Source organism: Haemaphysalis longicornis, unplaced genomic scaffold (genome assembly GCF_048455015.1).
Source record: "Haemaphysalis longicornis isolate Haplotype H1 unplaced genomic scaffold, Haemaphysalis longicornis Haplotype H1 scaffold_12, whole genome shotgun sequence".
Taxonomy (NCBI): Eukaryota; Metazoa; Arthropoda; class Arachnida; order Ixodida; family Ixodidae; genus Haemaphysalis; species Haemaphysalis longicornis.
In genome coordinates, this window is record NW_027526225.1 from 21,130,467 (window position 1) to 21,152,453 (window position 21,987).

Below are 21,987 nucleotides of genomic sequence, written 5' to 3' on the forward strand. Positions count from 1 at the left end.
ATACTACGGCGTACGCCGAACACATTGCTACGCATGCACCTCTTACGCCCAAGTCAGAGCCAGCCAGACATCGATGCAAACTTTCGGGCGCACAGTGTTGACATCGAACTCTGCCGGTGATGTTATCTGGCGGTCAGGTCACATGAAGCCCGTTCTACATGGTGCGATTTTTCCTGCGAATTCACAGCGGCAAAATGACCTTTTTTCGTTGCTGTGGCAAAATGCCAAATGTTTGGAACGGTCGCGCATCCCCCGCGAACACCGCTCATGTGACTCGTATGGCGCAGAGGGGCCGGACCTGCAGCCAATAGGGACACAGCCAGGTGAACATCACTGTGGTGGCTGTACCATAACATCATGGCATCATCATCTGCACACTTGGCAACCAGATGGCGTTGCTTGTATACGCGCAGCGTAAGCGTGGGTGCACCGAAACAAACGCACGCGCGTTCACAACACACACGATGTCGCACGCCGTTTTCATCGAATGCTTAATCAGTATTCGCTCAAGTGGCGGACATCACAGCAGGGAACAAGTACAGAAGAACCCGAGAAGAACCGACCGAGGTAAACAGAGGTGTGCTAGGTGCGCACACCAAGCGAACCCAGGGTTGCCTGCTGTGTTTGTTGTCTTCTCTGCTATGTGTGCGTATATTGATAAATAACTGGCGATTGTTGTATGAAACCGCAGATAAACTCATATTTATTGTATAATGGTGTGAAAGAAATTGCCCAGAAAGTAAAATAAAACCTTTTTTTTTTAATCGGAACAAGCTTTGCTCGCGACAGACTTAATTCGGTCTGCAAACAATGTGCCTTTCAAATGCGAAGACCGTGACGTTCGCAGGCCATGTAGACGACATTTCCAGGCATTGCGAACTTCGCAAGTGCGAATGTTCGTTCCACCGAATTCGCAGACGAAAAGCGTACCATGTAGAATGGGCTTGACACGAAAGTAATTGGTAAATAAGCCAACTTAACTATTATGTGATAAAATTAAGTAAAGTAATTTGTAAAAAATGGAGAGCAGACAACAGGAGAAAACGCAAAGAAACAGGCAACTTGGGAGCAAGGGAGTTTACGCTAAATGTTACTCGCCCTCTCCGGTGTCGTCGGTCGGCGTAAAGATAGCGGCGGATGTCGCCGCAGGCGTGCGTCGTTGCACACGTACATCGATTTCACGCGTGCGTGTGTTTGGGCCTCCAGTACTGACAGCTGAAAAAACACGGGGGGGTGAAGCGGGTGTAAAATCTGCAGCTTGTACAATAACCTTTGCGGTCCGCTGCGGGGTGCACCCGACTTAGATGTTCAACGTTAAATTTCGCGGTTTTTCTCACAAGGCCGTTCTGGTCCGGACATTTTAACCCACTTTGCAGACCAGAACGGCCGGAAAGTGGGTACAAGGTCTGGACCGCGAAGGGTCAAAGGGGTTCATGCAGACAAAATACAAGTTTGTTTTATTCGAAATATTTTGTGTTTTATGAAATCTTCACTGAGAAATTACACATTTTAAGCCAAAACTCCAGCTCTCCCGCTAAATCGTGTGTTTTCATGACGTTGACAATGATGTACCCAGAGCAGGGCCTGAAAACTAAAGATAGCCTGCCGACCAGGGCTGCTACCATCTCACAGACAGCCGTTTGGTATCTTGTATATCGCCCACTTTCATAGATGGCGCTGCAATACCACTGAAGTACTGCTGTTCACACTTTGCTTCTGGGCAGACTTTTATACCTGCCGTTTTTTTATTGGGGTTCACACTAATTTCGGCTCAAAACATAAGCTATGACTCGGCAAACATGGTCATGTAAGGGGACGGGCCGCTTATGTCAGTTGGTCAGCGTTGTGGCAGACAAGTCCAACTCGTCTGACGGCGTGTAGGCAGTTTCAGCTGGCAAAGTGCCGCACTAGCTGCTTCGGTGTCTTTGTGTTCGTTTGTAATTTTCATTGTTTACCCAACCATTCTTGCTGCTGTAAAATGAATATGCATTACATTTAAGCGCAAATCGCTTGTTCGGCTAGCTTGTTAGCCCTGCATAATTTGCGTTTGCTTTTGCCGGCCTCCGCCAATCGCAGAGCTGGGCACACGACATCATAGGTTCTGTTGTGGGAAATGAGCTAGTGGGTCACGTGGCTTTTCTCTTTTTTCTTAATTATATAGCCTATTTGAGTAAAGTTTACGTTAAAAGTGGTGTCAGTATGATTCTAACGAGGCAATCTTTTGAATGAACCAAACTTGTGTTTCGTCTGCGTGGCCCCTTAAAGCACTTCAGGGTGCCTTGAGACTCAATGATCTGTGTTTAGCTTTCGTGTGTGACAGAAAGGCCGTGAAAGTATATGCCGGTGCAAATCACCGTTTAATTTGTGTAGTCAAACATCGTTAATACAGTAAAAGCTCGTTCATTCGAACTCGGTTAATTCGAACTTGCGTATAATTCGAACTGACGCCCTGGTCCCGGCACAGCCCTGTGTATTTCAATGGGGGAAAAACTCGTAATTCAAACGCGTTGGTATCCACAACGGTTTATTCAAACTGGGATCCTCTGGTTTCTATCGCTCTTCGCGGAACAAGTTGGCCCAGAGTGATCACAATGAGATGCAAATTCAAAACAAACCAAACTTACTAGAAATGAAAAACAACCGAGTAGCGCACACGCTACACTGCTGCGACGGGTTATTTTGCTTCCGCAGTGGGTTATACGCTGGCAGCGCCAGTGCTCCGGCGCATGCTGTTGCAAGTTTTCTTTGAGCCACGGTCGCTGGTCTGGGCATACGGTCATGTGGCGTGCGCAGCAAACGTGTAGTAGCACCTGATTCTAGCGCCCGCCCGCTAATTCAAACTCCGCTTAATTCGAACAGTTTTATGGTCCCCTTCGAGTTCAAATTAACAAGCTTTTACTGTATTTTGTGTGGAAAAAACGAAACTGTTAAAACTAAAAATAAACAGATGAGACAGAAGACAAAATGTAGGACAGGACAAGCAAACTTTCGAAAAAATTGTGTCTACAGCAGTGAGATTAATGTATGTGGCTGAATTAACGAGAAGACAGGGAGGAAGAATAGGGCTCATAAAGACGAGGTTGTCACGGTTAAGCAAGAAAGTCAGGCTACTGGTTGTGTACCAAACTTCCTAAGGTTGAAGTTTAGGCTGGTGGGTTGAACAAGATCATGACTATAGTGCACAAATAACGAACCCAATACCAAGAAAGGGTACGTGTCCCCTCTCTTGGTATGGTGTATATTTTTTGTGTGCTATAGTCATTACCATGCTAAACGCCACTGTTGAACACCATTTCTTGTCTTTCCTCTTTGCCTTAATAACCACGTTGAAGTTTAGTGGACACACAAACTAGCCGCAATACTTAAGCTGCTAAGCATGGTTTGGTACATTGTGCAACAGTTACATTGTGTGACAGGTACATAGTGCGGCACAAACTAGCCGCAATACTTTAGTTGCTAAGCATGGTTTGGTACATTGTGCGACAGTTTAGTAACAAAGCCGTTTTCGGCAGTTCATTTACGTACTCTCTTGTGCCAAGTTATCCCTAGCATTGCCCCTAGAATCTTTGTGCATTTCAAAGCAATAAGTCGGATTTAGCACGCTTGTGGCAAAAGTTGGCTGCATATCTCAACCCCCCTTGTCACTAGGCTACCGAAAACACCGCTACAGAAAGTACGAATACAAATTTGAGAGACCACGTTTGCAACTCCTGAACATTAACCAGAAAAGTGCGTCAGCTATACTGAGCAGCAACATATGTTCTCTAATCCTTTATAGCTTTATAATTCGTTTTTCGAGGCTACAAAAGAATAAAATAGCTGCTCAGACTGAATGGAGAAAACCCTAGTATGAGAAACTAGCTAAATCGGTCACGTTTGGTGCAACTTTCGTTGAAGCGAGCTGTGGGACCGTGTGTCGTTGGGAGAAAGCCACATAAAGAATACGGAAAGCGGCAGTTTCCATATTTATTTTAATGAAATCCACAAAGAAATGGTCTGCATTACAACCACTATGAATTTAGGCCCCTGGTAATTTATCCGCGAATTTTTCAGCGGGTCTTTATTTTTTTTTATCTGTACCCCAGTGATGCTGCGTTGTTGCAGCATTGCTAGGGAGCTGCTTCTTGCAGAATTTTTCAATGTGGCAGGACTAGGACCAAATTTTTGAGAGATGGTGGTTTAATGCCAACCTTTACATCGGCTCGCTAAGGACAGTTGTGGCTATCATGTGCGTGCAAACGGAACACACGAACTAAAGGGTGCCTATTTTTTTCTTTTCTATGTCAAAGTTAGAGGGTAGCAAGGAATGCGCTCTGCGTGGAATGGCTGATTCCGTCTTATTTTCTTTCTTGCAACCCTAAAACAACGCCTAAGCTACGCCAATCAGCGGACCCACCAAAAAACCGCACTATAAGCGGTAAGCTTGTGCATTGACTTGTGTGGGAGGCCTACGGGTGGCCAAGAAAACCCCAGTTATATCTGGTCCCGCACTATAAGCGGTTACGTTATAAATGGCCTACACTGTAACTAGCTTTTCACAAAAGCAGGGAACGGGATGAAATGCCATTTGCATCAAGGATTTCATCCCTTTGCATATCATTTAATGCTTGGTAATGCTTATAGCCAACGTAACTACGGTTTAGCTAGTTTCTCATACAAAGGCTGCTTCTTCTTCTTCTTTTTCTTCTGTCTTTGGCTGTGGTGATCTCTGCCCTTTTTGCAGGTTCACGCAACATCCCGAGCGAGCGGTTCTAGCGCTGTTGGGATTTGTAAGACACTTTTGAGCGGCTCGACAGCTCCCCCTGCTGTGCGACCGCTCTCGCATTCCCAGTCTCGGCACCAGACCGACCGTCTTCGGTGACCGTGCCTGTGTTTGACCGTCTCTTTCCTTGTCATTTTCCAGAGTGCATAGCCGACGGCCCCACAGTGGCCACAGGTCACGCTCACCTCGCCCGAGACACCGTAGGGAGAGTTCCGACGACGGTAAAGTCCGTTTTTCACCTTGCGAAAATTGTGAACCCGACCCAAGTCTAACGTAACCTAACCTAGCCTAACCAACTCCTAATCCTGATGATATGCTGCAGCAGAATGGCGAGTTGGGCTAGTTGGTGAAATAGCATTTTGAAACCTTCAGAAAGCACAAGACTGAAAAAACGCGAGACGAAGAAAGGGAACACAGGACGTGTCTCGCGAAGAAAGGGAACACATCCTGTGTTCCCTTTCTTTGTCTCACGTTGTTTCAGTGCTGCGCTTTCTGAAGGTTTCAAAATGTCCTAACCCTGACCTGACCTGACCCAGTCCAACGCCAACCACACCCTGGCGCAAAAGTCTGGGCTGCTCTGCCACTATGGCAGGGCCTCCAGTTGTAGCCATGTCTTTGTTGACACTTTGCGGGTTGCTTGTGGAGCGGTAATTCGTTCTACGTACCTGCTTTTTTCAATCGTTGTGATGTTAAAGGGAAGTTTAAAACCTGATTCACACATCCCAACTTTCTAAGCACCAAACCTGTATTGTCGTTTTGTGTGTAATATTGCTTCCTCCTCGCAAGATTGTTCTGTTGGCACCATCAGAAGGAGTCTCCTGTTTAGGTTTTCAGGGGCGAAGCGCCTTAAAGGCCAACTGCACTCAAATTTCACCCTGGCTAAATGCCTTCGAAATGTGTAGTAGGTAGCATGAGAACTACTGTGACGCGACCGGTAGCTCTGTGCAATGCGTGGTTATTCAGTTTCAGGCACTCAAAATAACGCCCTTGCAGACGACAAAGCACCTGCCGGCGTGTCGCGCAAACAGCCATTTAGCGGAAGTGACATGCCAGCCATCCAGGCCGATCGGCCTGCCTCGCAGCGGGAGAATCCAGGAAACTCTTATTTCGCGCCGGTACGCCTGGCCTTCATGGCTCCGAACAGGCTTCGTTAGCCGTACGGTTCTCTCCTTTTCGAGTGTCGTTGCGACATCATGCCTGCGCGGTGTGCTGCTGTCCGGGCGCACGAATAGTGTCGTGCTTGCGGGACAAGCCCTCGCTTTTCCACGCGCCTCCCACACCCCCGCACGCGCAAGCTCACACTCTCCTCCTGGCTGGCCGAGCCGGCCGCGTCAGGCCGCGTCGGCTGGTCCGCACAGCTCGCGCCATCAGGCCAGGCCGTGTGGTCGCTCGCGCCGACGGCTGATACGTCGTTTCCGCCTGCCCGTAATGGCCGCATTTTGCCCAGTTTCGTTTCCAAAATAGTTGATTTTTGCTGGTTGCTTGCGGCGTAATTACGCACATTTTAGGCGTCATACTTTGTACATCGCGGTCTTTTTAGTCATATTATGCAGGAACAGTGATTTTGTTGGGTCGAAATTTTGAGTGCAGTTGGCCTTTAAGGCCGAGGCTTGTCCGGCGTCTGTGCTCACAGCACAGCACCGTGTAAATCGAAACATCTGTGAACAAAAGGCTCACAAAAGGTTAACAAGAACAAAATTAAATGAAGGGTTTACAAAAGGTTAGAGAGAGAGAGAGACGCACAGCACCGTGTAAATCAAAACATCCGTGAACAAAACGTTCACAAAAGGTTAGAGAGGGGGAGAGAGAGAGAGAGAGAGAGACTCACCGCACCGTGTAAATCGAAGCATCTGTGAACAAAAGGTTCACAAACGCTTAGAGAGAGAGGTTGAGCAGTTTCGCGCGACTCCTGGAGAGAGCTGAGCTGTGCTGTGCATATGTGAGGGGCATTGGATTGGATTGGATTGGATTGGAATTGTATGTACTGTACACCCGCATTGCCACCCATTTGCATGCGCGAGTGGGCAATGTCACGGGTGATTGAACGGTAAGAACGATCCCCAGTGCTTCGCCCACTCGTCATGGTTCACTTCATGGAGATGCGTGAATTTTTCTTTTTCCCTGCTCCATCTGTGTGACCTGCACTTGCCGAGGAAATGATAGTATGATGGCATGTTCAACAACTGTTAATGCCACCTCACCTGCTTTGAAACCAACCTGTTCATGCCTGGTTCACTAAAGAAAGGGCTTTTTTTTGTGCCTTGAAAGGGCCACCTAGCTTAGCGCCGATGTGCTGACCCAGTGTTTGCAGGCTAGAAACGCAGTAAACAGACTTCACCCTCTTATTTTTTCTGCTGTATTTAACTTCATATACAGGAACACTCCCCATTATTCACTGCATGCTCCTTTTTTGCTGCTAGTACTGGCAAAAAATGGATTCAGGTCGTGCAAGATAGAAACGGTCGGATGTTTATGGGAGAGGCTTTCGTAGTGGGCATAAACAAGCTGATGCCAATGATGATAACTACTGCATGGATTCTTTCTTTCAGTGCAAGTGTTACTCCTTCCGGCTGTTGTTCAAAGTGTGTTCTTGGCTCCCCTCCCTCTCTCTTAGGTTACCGCTTGGCTCGCCGGGGGAGGTACGGACCTGATCACGAGTTAGTATTCCCCACCTGCCTATCTCTGCTCCACGATTTTTGTGGTAGTCTCTTTTTTGTAGTCTCTTTTGGGGTAGTCACCTGAAAAGTGTAGAGTGCAGTGGGTGGCAGCCATCGAGTTTGTTTGTTGGGTGACTGGCCAAGCGTATTTGTTGATAACTGGTGTTGAATCTTTTGCTAGGAACTTTGGCAGCAGGTGGAGTTTTGAACGTAAATTCTGCAAGCGTAGGTACAACAGTCCGCAGGATTCTTTACGGACAGTTGTGCATGATCAGGAAAGGGGGGATCTTGACCGGTAATTTCAACAAAATCATTCCAAAATCTGCATTCACTGAGGCTTTTTTTTTAGAATGAACTAGTTTCACTAGCTCCTGTGCATCTCTTTGCCGAATGGGGGATAGTACCCAGGCATTGGGGGTGTGCCTGTCTTTGACTCTGTAGTTATTGCGTGCTGTGTGCCGGGAATTTCATTAAAATGTTGTCTGTGTCACAGGATGCCCATGGAAAGGTTCCCCATGAGGAGAGAGTCATCACTGAACGGGGTACGTGCACACTTGAGCTTTGTTCAAAAGGGCATGAATTGATTGATTGATTGATTGTGGGGTTTAATGCGCCGACGCAACGCAGGCGATGAGGCGCGCCGTAGTGGAGGGCTCCGGATTAATTTTGACCACCTGGGGATCTGTAACGTGCGCCGAAATCTCGTACACACGGGCTTTTTTGCTTTTCGCCTCCATCAGAAAAGCGGCCGCCGCGGCCGGGAATCGAACCCGCGACCTCGTGCTCTGCAGCGCAACGCCTTAGCCACTGAGCCACCGCGGCGGGTAAAAGGGTATGAATTGTTGCTTCAAGGAGGGTAAAACAAAATCAATAAAGCTGTCCTGTGTTTGGAATAGACTCTAGCTTCGTATCAAGGCAAATGCAGTACTGCAACCACCGTGGCATTGTGGTCACAAAGTAAATCTATATTCTTCGAGAAAACTGCCTGTACAGTGCTCATAATGAGAGCTAGTTACCCAATCGAAGGGTTGGCAACCACAGTTACTGCATTGAAAACGTGATGTACAACAGTACAAGCAGCATTGGCCCTGTTGCGAGCAAACTACTCATTTAAAAAAAAAAATTGCTTGCTTATAGTAGTTTTCCTTTTTGCCATAGTATCAACTTCAGGGAAAGTTTCGGTATCCTGAATGAGAGAAGTACTGGGGAATCGTTTTAGTGTAGTAATTCTTACAAGTTCTGAAGGGGGCACATGTTGAATATGTATTTGCCAACGTGTTGCCTTCGTAAATTTTCTGAATGAACATTGCTGCTCAGACTTTTTTACCTCCTCAGACTTTTTTATCCTCAGCAGCAACTGTCGATAAAGTGAGTCTGCATTGAATTGTGATCAAAGATACAAGGCGTGCGCTAAAAGAACTAGTAATTGACAATTTATTCTTCCAGGAGTTTTTACGAAACAGCAACAGTGTGGCCGAATAATGCTCCCAGTGCTGTGTTATTCAAAGACATTGATTAGCGAACCATAGCGTCACACTAGGTGATTTGCAAAGTTTATGGGAGGCCAGCTATGCAGCTGCTGTTTTCACCTTGAATTCTGCTGGAGCAAAGGAAATCCAGCTCTTTGGCGTGTTTGTGTTTCACTTGGCGGCAGGCCTTTCTTGAATTATCCCTAAGTTGTGCCTGTAAGAGGGACACAGCTGTGCAGTACTTAGTTCGCTTGCAGTTAAATGGCCACAGCTCTCAAAATGCACATAAATCACGTAGGCTCTATCGCAGTATTTGATTGTTTAAACCAACCTTTGTTGCGCTGAATTGTGTGGAGTTTCATTAAGGTGCACAGTGTTTTTTTTTTTTTTTTTTTTTTTTCTTCCCACATGTGATGTTGGCCTTGTTTTTAGCGTTACCTCGTGTTAATTGGGGTGACGTGGCTTCGTGTGTTTTCAATATAGCACTCGTTCTGGTCATACTGGGAGACCCAACAGCAAGTATGAATGCAATGCTTTTCAGCAGCAGAATTTTTTTCTCTGAGGGGGATGCCTTCGTTTGCGTATTCTGAGGAGCTCGTTCTCGAACCCCTTCGCTGCCTGCCCTGCGATAACTCGCGCAAAAATAAAAATTATTAGTTAGGCGGCAGTTTTGTTTGTAATCAATACAACTTTTGATTACGCGAGATATTCCTCTATAAAAATGTTTGCATGACCTACAAACCGTCGTAGTGCATTGATAGCATAGAGTTTTCACGAAAGTAACGAGGAAAAAAAAACAGCAAAAACAAATGCAGTAATGAAAGAGTTAACGATACTATTTAACTACTTCTTGAAGAGGGTTACTAGGTGTCACTAGGTAGAAAGAGGGTTGATTAGTAAAAGTTGCTCCGTTTGTCATTAGTGTATATTCATTGAGAGGGCTATTACTTAATTAACAGCTATCAGTATGGCTTTCAAAATCGAACACCTCAGACGGTGTTGTTTTGTTCAAACAGCTATTCTGCTTAAGTTTTTATTAATGGAAGTTTTGGGTACTCGCAAAATCTGTTGGCTGCTGGTTTAGTGCCAATGTTATATTGTGCATCTGCTTCAAAAAAGCATCTTTGTGTACTTATCGGCAACACAGTTTTCTAAAGTTGTGGAATTTCTGAAGCCTGAGCTAATCAGAGGAAGATGTGTACGTGTAGGACACTTTGAACAGCGATGCATTTTGTACAATAGAAACTATCGGTAAGGTGTTAAATTTGCACTCCAAATAAGTATCCAGTGCGTGGTTTCGGGAAGAATAATAATAATTGAGTGGGGTAAGACTTGCTCAAAATTGGATTGCAATTTTTCACCCTGCATGCAACAAAGAGGCAAAATTTGAGAAACTTCAATTATGTCCCAAACACCTTTTGTAAAATACACGCCAAATCCACGGATTTTTGTCAGCACCAAACGGAAAAGTCCTGAAAAAAATGAGCATGTGAAGAGCACGTGCCAACAGCAAGTGCCAGTGTGTCTATTTTACTTTAGAAAGGATGCATAAGAAGTATTTTCTTCTTTTTCGTGGTCCACTGGAAATGAGTTAACAGTACGAAGTATGGAGGAACACTTCATATCCCCATGCTGTGTGTGTTGTTAACAAGCTTGTAGATATTTGCAGTTGAAATATTCATCATGGCAAGTAAGCCACCGCTGTGTTGCTTTAGCAGCTTCTCAAAGTATATCTTATACCCGTGCCACACGTGCACGCAAAATGCCATAGAGTGCTTAAGGCCTTAAGAAACCAAATGGCATTATTTGGGTGGTCCGTGCTACACGCCAAAACGCAAAGGCATTAAGTGTGCTACGCATGATGGTGATAATGACAAAAAAAAATTCCCCCGCATTTCCCCGAGGGGGAGAATGTGAAAGTGCGAATGCACGGTTGTCGGCCCGCTTGCGGCGCTTGCGCTCGGCCCCCGCAGCCCACCGCCTCGCCGCCTTCTCTTCCATCTCTTCCATCGGGTTTGTAGTATCACGTGTACACCACACAGTTATCAAGCCGCTATAACGCCGCTGAGTCGCCAACGCACGCCGCTGACGACGTAGTTTGAATGCGTTAAAGATATAAGGCGCGTCACTAACACTGATATCAGCGTCGCGTCCGTGGCTTAGTCGGTAAAGCGTCGCGCTGCGGCCGCAAAGTCCTCGGATCGAAACCTGGCGCCGGATGCTGTTTTTTTTTATATATAGAGAGGAGGACTGCGGACGCCACCGCCGGCGGTGGATGGTTTGGGGTCGCTTATAAAGTGCATTCGCACTTAAAAAAGAGAAAAGCACTCGTGTTTTAGAGGTCTTCAAAGCAGAGAAAAACTTCTTGGAAGGGTTAAAAATGGTTTTGTGAAAGAAAAAGAGTGTTTTCTAAACTAATTGTGTGAGCCATTTCTAAAAGGGGCTTCAGCAGCTGCCGTCGCCTGCCAGCGGTTGTGAAATCTGAAATATTCAGAACAACAAGTAACATGACATTCTGCCTTTTGCCACTGTTTCGTCGTCTTCAGAACGTCGCCACAAAGAGGGCACAAAAAAAACGTCTTCTTTCGAAGTTAGCCACGTTTCCGCATCAATACCCTGGTGCTGAGAGTTTCATGGTGTTCCATTTCGTGCCCATTGTGTTTTAGAGTAGCCAGATTTAAGGCGTTCGTGAAGGCGAATGAGTTGTGCGGAAATTCTTGAAAACCAAAAATGACATTCGAACGAATGGCATTGGATTTTTGCGTGCAGCAGAAGTGGCTTCATCAGCTGCCATCGCCTGCCAATGGTAGCCAAATCCAAAAACTTGTGACACGATGTTTTGTTTTTTGCCGCTGTTTTAGTGAACTTTGTCTTCTTCAAAACTTCGGCACTAAGGGTGCACAAAAAATCGCCTTGTTTCGAAGTTCAGGTACGCTTCCACGTCAACAGTCTGGTGCTGAGAGTTTCATTGGTTTCATTTGGTGTTCATTGCGTTCGAGGGTAGGCAGATTTAAGGTGTTCGTGAAGGTAAATGAGTTGTGCGGAACTCCTGCCCGTTGTTTTGTGGGACATTAGAGCGAATGGCATTAGATTTTTGCGTGTAGCAGCGAATTAATGGCATTAAAAGTTAAGGCATTAAGCACTTAATGTCATTTTTCATCTACGTGTGGCACAGGTATAATGGCTATAAATGTTAAGGCATTAAGCCCTTCATGTCATTTTTCATGTACGTGTGGCACGTGTATTATATAGGTGCAAATGGCGTAGGCTAGAGCACAGCTACTGGCCATAAATTCTGGTCCTAATCATCGTGAAGGCTCTTCACTTGCCTGGCATCTCACAGGAAGTTTGTTGTTTTTAATTGCAGCGGCGTAGGCAGCTGCTTACAATTTTTCAGCAATGCTACGAAAATGTTGCATACAATGGCTCCCCACTGTAATACCAAGGGCTACAGTGTTACATAGGATCACCGTGCAAAGCCTGGTTCCTGGTCAGTGCAGTGATGTGCGAATGTGGTGTGGAGGTCGCCAGACTTGTTGAGATACTTTACTGATTTAGGCGCTGCTTGGTAGCTCAGCTAGAAGTCACTCTAACCTGAATACAGCAGGGCTGTCATTTTTCTTACAAATGTTTCGAATTTTGCTGAAACTCCTTTTGTCCAAAGCAGAGAAACTTTCCCAATCTTTAGGTTGTGCAGCCACAAACAGCTAAGACAAACAATTACATCACACTATCTGAATTGGTTGTAGCTGGTTAATGTAGCAGTTTTCTCAAAGTAAATGACGTCTGATCTAAAGTAGCTTTCTGGTTTTTTATTTCGCTGATGAAAGTTCAGAGGTGTCGTCTGGCAACCTAAATCTCCGATGACTCATCCTAATTTCTGCGGGAGACTCTTTGGTTCAGTGAAATGATGATAGAAAAATTAAAATAAACCTTGATATTTGGAAAAAGAGTGGGTGGTAGAATGAAGCTGCACGAAGCTGTGATTAAGAGTGCAGTGACGCGGGGTTTTTACCACCCTTCAGGTTGCCTGTTTTTGTTTGCTGGCACTCTGTGTACTTAAGAGACGTTCACATTCTCATTGTAGGCTTATCAGGACTACCTGAGGGAGTACCACCGCCATCAGAGGCTACCAATGCCACCCATGCCGTACGGGCCGCCGGTATGTTTCCCACCGTTCCGTATTTCCATCAGTGATTGTGATGTTTTACCCCATATCAGCCTACAGTGAGCTAGTCAACAAAAACATATGGTTACTGTAAAGTTCTGAAAGAACGCCCACCCCCGAAACAACGCTCACCCTCTCAAATCGACGGCTATAGCACCTATGAGGAAGCAAAATAAACACGAATCATCTATTCATCTGCTGATGCCGTCACTTATTTGTCCTTTCCGCACCTAACCCAAACGTTCACCGATCTCTCTTCTTCTTTTTTTTTTTTGTCACTGGTTGATGGTGCGGCTACTTTTTTTGGTTTTTCGCACCTGACCCGAAAGTTCACCCATCCTGTATTTTTCACTTGATATCTCTGTACTTCAGGTTCGCGTGTTCTTTCGAAAGTTTACAGTAGGTTTATAAATAAAATAACACCCAACTGCCTCTTGAGAAAGTGAAGACTTGTTTTGCCAAAGTTCATTGTTTTTGTTTCTTAGCGTATTGCATGTATATAAGACTTTTATAAATTTTTAAAATTTTTCTCCCTGCCCTCTTTATTCCCAAAGCCGCCTTTCCCAGTGGATGCCATGTCTTATCACCGCTACGACCGCCCCATCGATCACCACATTGACTACAACCACGGCGTCCCCGCACGGTCTTCGAGGCCACTGGAGAAGCGATCGGTAAACCACTCTTGGCTTTTGCTTTACTCTCTGGCTGCCATAATTTACTGCTTGCCAGGCTCTCCTATTTAGTATCAACATGCATGCCTGGTGCATTTGTTAATGTCGGCCGTCTGAGATTGCCCTCATTTGGCCATCTAAGTAGACCACCTTTTTAGGTGTTTACGAATAAAAATGCACAGCATAATGTGCGAGCCTCCAGTTCTATTCTGCTACGTCGTTAATCAGGCTCTGTTCCAAGCTGGCCAAGAAGTTAAGTGGCTTGGCTTGGCTCGGCTACTAGTGGACCTCTTGCCTCTTCTGCCCCACAGTACGAGATGACCGTGGATGACTTCATCAGGAGAACGGCGCGCCCCCCGCCAAGCCGTGTCGAGCGCCGGTACCGCGAGCGACGGTGAATCGGATGCCCGGTTGATCTCCTCGAAGAAGGCCACTGCAAACAGATCTCATCTGACCACCCATCAGTCTGTTTCACTTGCGACATCCCGGGTTCCAGCCCTGAAAGCATCTGCCCGTTGTTTTGTGGGATGCAAAGCCGACAGATTCCCCGCGTTCTGTCATGCATAACCCCCCCTTCCCCCTTGTACATAGAGCCGAAAGTGTTTTATGTGTGCAACGTATCAAAAGAAGTTGCACACACACTAAGTGTGTTGTTGTCAGGGTCCCCTGCTGTCCCCCACCACCTTTATTTTCTTTTCTCTGTGTGCGTGTGAAAGGTAAAGTAACGTTGAAGTGTTCTTATTTCCTGTTATTTTTGTATGGTACTGAAAAGCATGTCCAGAAAAATAAAAAAAAACTTGTGGACCCTAAAAAACGAGTTTATTATAACTTCTCTTCTAGTCTAAAACAGTAACATGGCGGAGTGTGTGGACTGTTCAATGCTCTTGTGAAGTGAGTAATGTGGTCGTGACTTAGTTGACATGGACTTTGTCCCTGACATTTTCGATTGAACACATTTAACAGCAAATAACGTGTCGGATGCAAGATCATACTCTAAATTGCGACGTCGGGGGAGAAGATTGAAAATTCATTACAAATGGTGCCGTGGTCACCAGCGTGGTCATCGTGCTGCATTTGTGCTCGAAGGGCACTTAGCTGAGAATGAAAAGAATACATGCAGGCTTTGTATTGTGTACCCCTTTGTGCCACAGACCTAGTAGAACACGCAAAACCCTCATTGAGTGGCAAAGCTAGCACATATACACTGGAGCACGTTGTTCGAGATAAAATTGGTATCATTACTGGGACAGAGTAGTCTTTTTAATAACGCAGTGTCTAGAGTTACGTCCGACGGAACCCAAAATTGAAAACTAGAGTTACGTCCGACGGAACTTTAACGCGGTGTCTAGAGTTACGTCCGACGGAACCCAAAATTGAAAACTAGAGTTACGTCCGACGGAACTTTAAGCCAGTTTCTAGGGTTACGTCCGGCGGAAAACTAGAGTTATATGTCCGACGGACGTTTAGGCCAATGTTTTCGGACGTAACTCTAGTTTTCAATTTTGGGTTCCGTCGGACGTAACTCTAGACACTGCGTTTTAATAAACCAAACTTGCATTTCATCTTCATGGCCTCTTTAAGGTGGTGGCGGTTGCAAGCTTTAATAGAAAGCAAAGCCCGAAGCCAGCGAAAAAGAGGGGAGCCCCAGTCCATATGGAAATTGTCTTGAAAAAGAATCGTTCATAAATTGTGTAGACCACCCCTAAATTGCCCGTGCTTGGCCACTTTTCGTGGCATAAGGGATAATGTCGCAGGCAGTGTCATGTGACAGTGATGTGGGCTCAATGTATGTTGTGGTGCCATGGTATGGAGGAGTGATTGTACAGGAGCGAGAAAATGTGGCGCAGTGCCTGACGAGGTGGTGAAGATCGGCTTTCAGTAGGGGACGTCAGCGGAAGGGGGTTCTGTGGTTAATAGCCGCCTTCTAATCATCTCTGGCGCCGTACAGGGGTTAGTGAAGAACTTGTTCAAGATTTCTTGTGGTCAGGTTTGGGTGGCGGTGTAGTTTCACTGCTTGTATTGGCAGACGCTGATTGTGGGTGCAAGAGTTTGGTCATCATCAAGGCAGTTAGGCCTGAGACGGCCACCAGAGGATGTCGAGAGAAGGGCTTTCTGTGCAGCCTTGGGAGCTGCTTGGTTCCCAGGAGATGTTGGTTCGTTACCAGGGGTCCATTCAATGCGGACCTGACAGCCTCGTGTTTGCAGGGCAGTTTGCAGTGACTGAAGAGTGGGTGGACCTTGGATGAAAAGGCTCTTGGAAAGTTTCATAGGAGTCGGGATGTGAAGTTTCGGTGAATAGGGGGGGTAACTGTACTTGGAAGTAGTCGAGAGTGTCATGGACGCTGATGAGTTCCCCGGTCATTGAAGTAATAGTGGGGATACAGTGAAGTTGGGCGCCCCAGGCTGTGCCGCTATTGGGGTTGATATGGCTAGCGTCTGTGTAGATGTTTATTTCGCCGAGCCGCTTATTTATGGCAATGGGTTGGCATCATTAACGTCGAAAGTTGGGCTCCGTGTGTGCAACAGGCTGTGAGGTGACGGGACAAGTGAAGTGCCCCTGTTGCAAGGGGAGCGGTGGGGCTGGCAGATTGGGCAGGAAAATGTTATCGTGTTGATCCCGCGCTGTGAGGAGACTGCCTTGGTGGGTGAGTTGTCTTCTGAAGTTTTGAAGTGGCACTGCTCCTCTTGTTCCTGAATGATGCAGCTGCTGCTTTTAGGGTTGAAGTTTTTTGTATGGTTGGGAAGGCCGGTGATGGTGTGCACAGTCAAATTATGAAGAACTTGAACTGTGCGTTGTCTGGTGCAGTTGAGGTCATTTTGTGTCCCTCCCAAGGAGGTTGGTCCCTCCCCATGAAGCAGGGGTCTGTGGACTTGTTCGTGCATGAGTCCACTCACTCAGAGTCATTTAGGCTCAAGTTTGAGTGAGCATGAGACTAGTGTGGCATCATGAGTTTGAGCCCGAGTAGGTTTGAGCATAGAGTTTCTGCACGACTGAGTTTGCATGCCTGAGCCCAAGTGATCCTGACCTCGGAGACGAATGGCAAAGCATGCTTACCGCACTGGACAAACAGAGGAGAAGCATGGGCCTGAAAATTAATATGCAGAAAACTAAACTAATGATCAATAACCTCGTGACAGCACAGCGGTTTGAGATAGGTGGCGAGGCAGTGGAAGTGGTAAGCAAGTATATCAACTTAGGCCAAGTTGTGACCCCGGATCCCAGCCATGAGGCAGAGATAATCAGGATAAAAAATCTGGTGGAGTGCGTTCAGCAGGCATTCTCAGATAATTAATGGCAGCCTACCATTGTCCCTGAAGAATACGACAGCTGCATCTCACCGGTACTCACCTGCGGGGCAGAAACTTGGAGGCTCACTAAGAGGGTTCAACTTGAAGATGATAGGTGTAACGTTAAGGAACAAAAAGAGATCGGAGTGGGTCAGGGAACAAACGCGTGTTAAGGACGTATTAGTAGAAATTAACAAGAAATGGACGTGGGCAGGGCATGTAATGCGAAGGCAAGAAGATAATCGTTGGTCATCAGGGGCAATAGAGTGTATCCCTAGAAAAGGCAAGCGTGGCAGGGGGCGGCAGAAAGTTAGATGGGAAGATGAGGCAAGAAGTTTGGGGGGATAAATTGGGCGCAGTTAGCACAGGACCGAGGTGATTGGAGAATAATGGGAGAGGCCTTTGCCCTGCAGTGGGCGTAGATAGGCTGGTGATGATAATGATGATGAAAACTACCAGTTAAAATGAGCCAATTAGATTACTACGTAGCCCATGGCGAGCTGCTGGGTGCCTCGAAGGTGTAAAGTTCTTGCTTCTTCCAAGGAAGGGCACGTCCATAACATGTTTTCTGAATCTGCATCTTTCGCAGTGCGCGACAAATAAACTTTTCATAAATGGACTCGCACTAAGACGAGAAGAACGGCAGCGTAGATGTAAGCCGCGAAACGCCGCATGCACAACAGCCCGAGCTGGCAAGGGGCTGGACGGTTATGATGATGATTAGTGGCACTCCCTTTGAACCGGTTTGTCGGTTGTCGGCAACCGACTTGCCTGATATGTTCTCTACTCTCAGCAAACCTGACAGATTAACCTCCTCCCCTCTCCAACTCCTCACACTCCTGTTTTAAACTCCCATCCCTCCCTCCCCGTTTTCTCTCCCCCCCTCCCTTCCCCCGCGGATCTAAATTCTCATCCGTATGATTACTCACTCCCCCTTCGTGCCCATCTCTTCCCTAGTTTTCCTCTACCACCATTCTCGCCGCCTCCGGCGTGCAAAGACTACGTCATACAACACATGGCCGTCCAGCAAGTGTCGGACGCCCTCGAGCTTCAACGCCCGAAAGTGTCACCCCCACCCGGGGGTAGGCAAGAGTAGGTGACGGTTAGAGGTGTGCGCCGTGTCGGTTTTGACCGGCGGCGGCGTGGTGGTCGTTTTTTGTCGGCGGCGTCGGCGGCGCGGCGCCGGGTATTCATCGGCGGCGGCGCACGGCCAATTTTTGTTGGCGGCGGCGGCGGCGCCGAAACCGGAACCGCAAATTAAAAAAAGGCCAGCCATTAAAAAAATCGTTCCGCTACATCCAACGCGATTTGGACAACATTCAGCTGTGGTGTCACAAGCGGCACATGTCATTAAACCTGAAAAAAACCTGTACACGTGTTTTACGAAGAAAAGAAATGCCTCGAAAAATTTTTACGCTATAGACGGGTACTCGTTGCAAACTGTTGGTGAATTTAAGTATCTAGGTGTTTTCCTTACTCCGGCACTGTGCTGGCATCTGCATGTTGATTTTTATAGCTTCAAAAGCCTGTCGCATGTTTTCATTTCATTCTGAACTGAGAAGTCTGTCGAAATGTTCACTTTCAAGTTTTCATTTCTGCGTAGAAACACCAAAGAGTTCCCCCAAACCTACGTGAGAACGGTATTGATGACCAAGTTGTGTAGGCCGTGCCCAACACACAGGTGATGTTCCGTGCATGCGAGACTCGCTGCGCGCTTCATGTTCGAGCCGGCGTCAGTGACTGCACAAACTTCCTTTCCCACCATGTTGAATTCTTCGAGGCACCTTTGAAACACATTCATGATGGCAGCGCCTGTATGCCTCTTGGTCATGTGTCTCGTGCTCAGGGTCAACGATACGAGCTCGAAGTTCTCTGAAATAAAAACAGCAACCATGACAACCTAAAACAGCGTGGTCAGAAAAAGATCTAAGAAATCTAAATCAGGATACTTACATGAATTATTCTGTTCTCGCTAAATCACTCCCTGGCTATAACCTCTCACCTCCTCAACAAAACTGAACACATTTCAGGGTTCGCTGCACTCGCCCAGTATTAATGGGATCATTTAATGCTTTCATGACACAATACATGTATTTTTCAAGATACAAAACAAACAAAACCGAAGCATGTGGGGTTTTTTCGCCTTGTTGTCTGAAAGCTCAGGTAAGTATAACGTAAATTAAAACTTTCAAAAAGTATTTTGGAAGTACGCGCCATAAGTTACTACATGGGTTGAGGCATGCGCTTATTGGTACCTGCACTGAAAACATGCTAAACCTACCGTCAATATGGTGACAGGTGAACGTTATGTAGGATCGCCGCCTGGAGTTGTCGGTCCACAGATCGTATGTGACGGCACAGAACCTAGACCCCTCAGCCACCATCTTCTTCACCTGTCCGTGCATGGCACGGTAAACATCATCCAAGGCGGATCTCGACAAGGTCGTCCGGTCAGGGAGCTCTTGGGGCACTCTGATCACTTCATACTTTATGAGGAAGTCCTACAGAGGAGAAATGAAGTAACTTTTGTTCAGACCTATATTATATCATAAAATGAACATCAATGCACAGAGTGTGTTATATTTGTCACCAACCTGTAATCCTTCGCCATTCACCATGTTGAAAGGCAGCAGGTCCCTGGCGATCAAAAGGACCAAGTCTCTAGCAAGCAAGTTCTTTCTTGATGGCGTTGTCGCATTGCGCCTGGGAACCATTCGGAAATAATCTTTGACTGTCGCCGCCTTCTTGCAGTCGTCTTGCAGTTTATGGACATCCATCAAGTGTCTCTGCATGTTCGACGTGCTTACGGTGCTCGCGTAGCGTTTCACGTTGCAGCTGCGGAGGAAACAGGCGATTATCTAAACTCTCACAACTAAACGATTAGGCTGCTCACAACAAACGGTTTGGCAGGCGCCTTGGTAGGCGTTATGAAATTCCGCCCCCCCCCCACCCCCGGCCCCCTCACCCGAACCCGAAACTATGCTAATTCCTGCGAGGTGATATGCGCGCATTTCACCGTCAATTTCAACGTATGTGAACTCTGAACTCTAGACGGGCGTCCTGATGTACGGTCGCGAAAACGGCAGCCGGTCTCGCGAGCACAACAGCTGAGGAGCGCACTGCACGGTATTAAGTCTCACAAATTTCACAATTCCTACGAGGCGCCAGCCAACGGTTCAGTTACTTAGAGAAACAAAGGAGCGCTACTTACGATTCGAAAGGCTTTGAGTCTTCCTTCTTTGAGGAGTTGGTCAAGCAGCTCTTGCAGTAGTAGTCCGTTCCAACTGTCTTCTGCTTTCCCCCCGTGATGTATGCTAGGCGTCCAAAATGTTTCCACACAAAACTAGACTTCCCCTTCGAATGCAAAGGAACAATCCGAAAACTTCCAATCGGCATCTTAAACACATCGGGGCCAGGAATTTCTTCCTCGCAACAAGTTGCAGATATGTCGCCGATTCCATCCGCAACCTCAGTACACGCGACCGTCAAGCCGTCATTCCGGCGTTTCGAGGCCGTGGCTACCGTAGCAGAGGCCGCTGCTTCTCGTTGCGCCATTTTGCCACAGAACAGGGAGGATTTTGCGCGCGAAAGAGACCTGACGTTCAGGAACGGTGGACGAGCCCTCCTGCGCATGCGCCAACTAGACATCAAAAAACAAAGAAAGCGACTTTTTTTTTTTGCCGGACGTGACGTCATCGTTTTAAAAAAATGGCAGCTGTTGTACGGTTACCTCGCTGCGATCTTCTCGCCGTGATTTTTGTCTGCCGTTGCAGCGGTGCATAGGTGTTCGGCTTGCGATTGTGATAAGGGCCCTCTCGAAGAACTTCTGGAGAGCACTCACGGTGGTGTGTAGCGTGTGATTGAGACGCTGAGTGTGTGCGGCCGCCTTATTTGCGCGTTGTGCGTTACGACGGTGAACACGGGCGTTCTGCATCAGTTGTGCCGCCTCGATTTGCGAGAGTGATGAGTGCGCTCGCGACAAGCTTCTGCGCTGCATTTCATTAGAGCACCGTGTTGAGGCCGCTGGGCGTTTCGTCTCCGACGTGCGAGTGCGCGTAGGCCTTCAACTTCAAACGGCGGTGCTATCATGGCCAGCCGCGAACGATCGTTCGCACGAAACCCTTGTCGCTCACCACACCACACGGTCATTGAATAAGAAATATCAAGACAAGACTATTGCGACCTACAAAGGTGATTCCTGCGCGTCGCTTTGGTTCGTCGAACCCCGTGTCTTGTAATCGCTGCGTGCTGTCATAAGCTCCGGGACATTATATTCAGGAGGTCATGGTCCTGCTGCATATTCTTGTTAAATCATTGCAGAGGACTCTTGGCGCGCAGAAATGAAAAGTTTGTAATTGTAATTATCCGCGTTAGTTTCGTTGGTCTCCAGAGGGTTGCTTTCCTGACGAGCGTATTGATGCGTATATCGCGGTATGGGAGCTGTACAAATGTGTTGACGGATGTGGAGGGGCACACTTTGTTGCTGTTCTTGGGGCGCTGGATATACGAGGAGTTCAAGGGTGTCTCGTCTGGTAGGTGGTTGAGGCGGGAGGTTTGGGAGTGATGGTAAGCTTCGTGCAGTTTATCTAAGGTATTATGTACTTCCAGTTCGACCAACTTGCACGTGGGTGTCGAGAGGGCACTGTTCGGTCTGTGAAAATATTTATTTCGCCTACCACCATATTTGGTGCCCGTTTGTGCTTCTGCTATCAGCCTTCGTCGTGTTCTGCTTGATCCTACACAGTGACAAAGTTTGATAACCGTAGCGGGACCCCGCACGACATGCGGCAGTGGGCCAAATTAACATTCTCAAATGCTATTTCCATAACACTGTTGGACACGAATTCTTGTAACTTTGTTCCTCCTGTGGCTACACAGCCCGTCACCATGATGCACAGCATATACTGAAAGTCACATGGTTTGTTGTTCCTATTTCAATGTATCTTGATGGTACATAGGGCAGACAAGGCCC

At 47.0% G+C, this 21,987-nt stretch overlaps 1 protein-coding gene across 1 annotated transcript in view; it reads left to right on the top strand.

Annotated features, from left to right (window-relative positions):
* Positions 1-14,541, top strand: part of LOC144162465 (uncharacterized) — a 46,091-nt gene extending 31,550 nt beyond the window's left edge. The window contains exons 15-20 of the mRNA XM_077693004.1: positions 4,904-4,983; positions 7,377-7,419; positions 7,913-7,961; positions 12,976-13,050; positions 13,611-13,727; positions 14,039-14,541. Coding sequence (XP_077549130.1) covers positions 4,904-4,983; positions 7,377-7,419; positions 7,913-7,961; positions 12,976-13,050; positions 13,611-13,727; positions 14,039-14,125 — 451 coding nt within the window. The 3' untranslated portion in view covers positions 14,126-14,541. The remainder of the gene's footprint in view (positions 1-4,903; positions 4,984-7,376; positions 7,420-7,912; positions 7,962-12,975; positions 13,051-13,610; positions 13,728-14,038) is intronic.
* Positions 14,542-21,987: the final 7,446 nt, after the last annotated feature.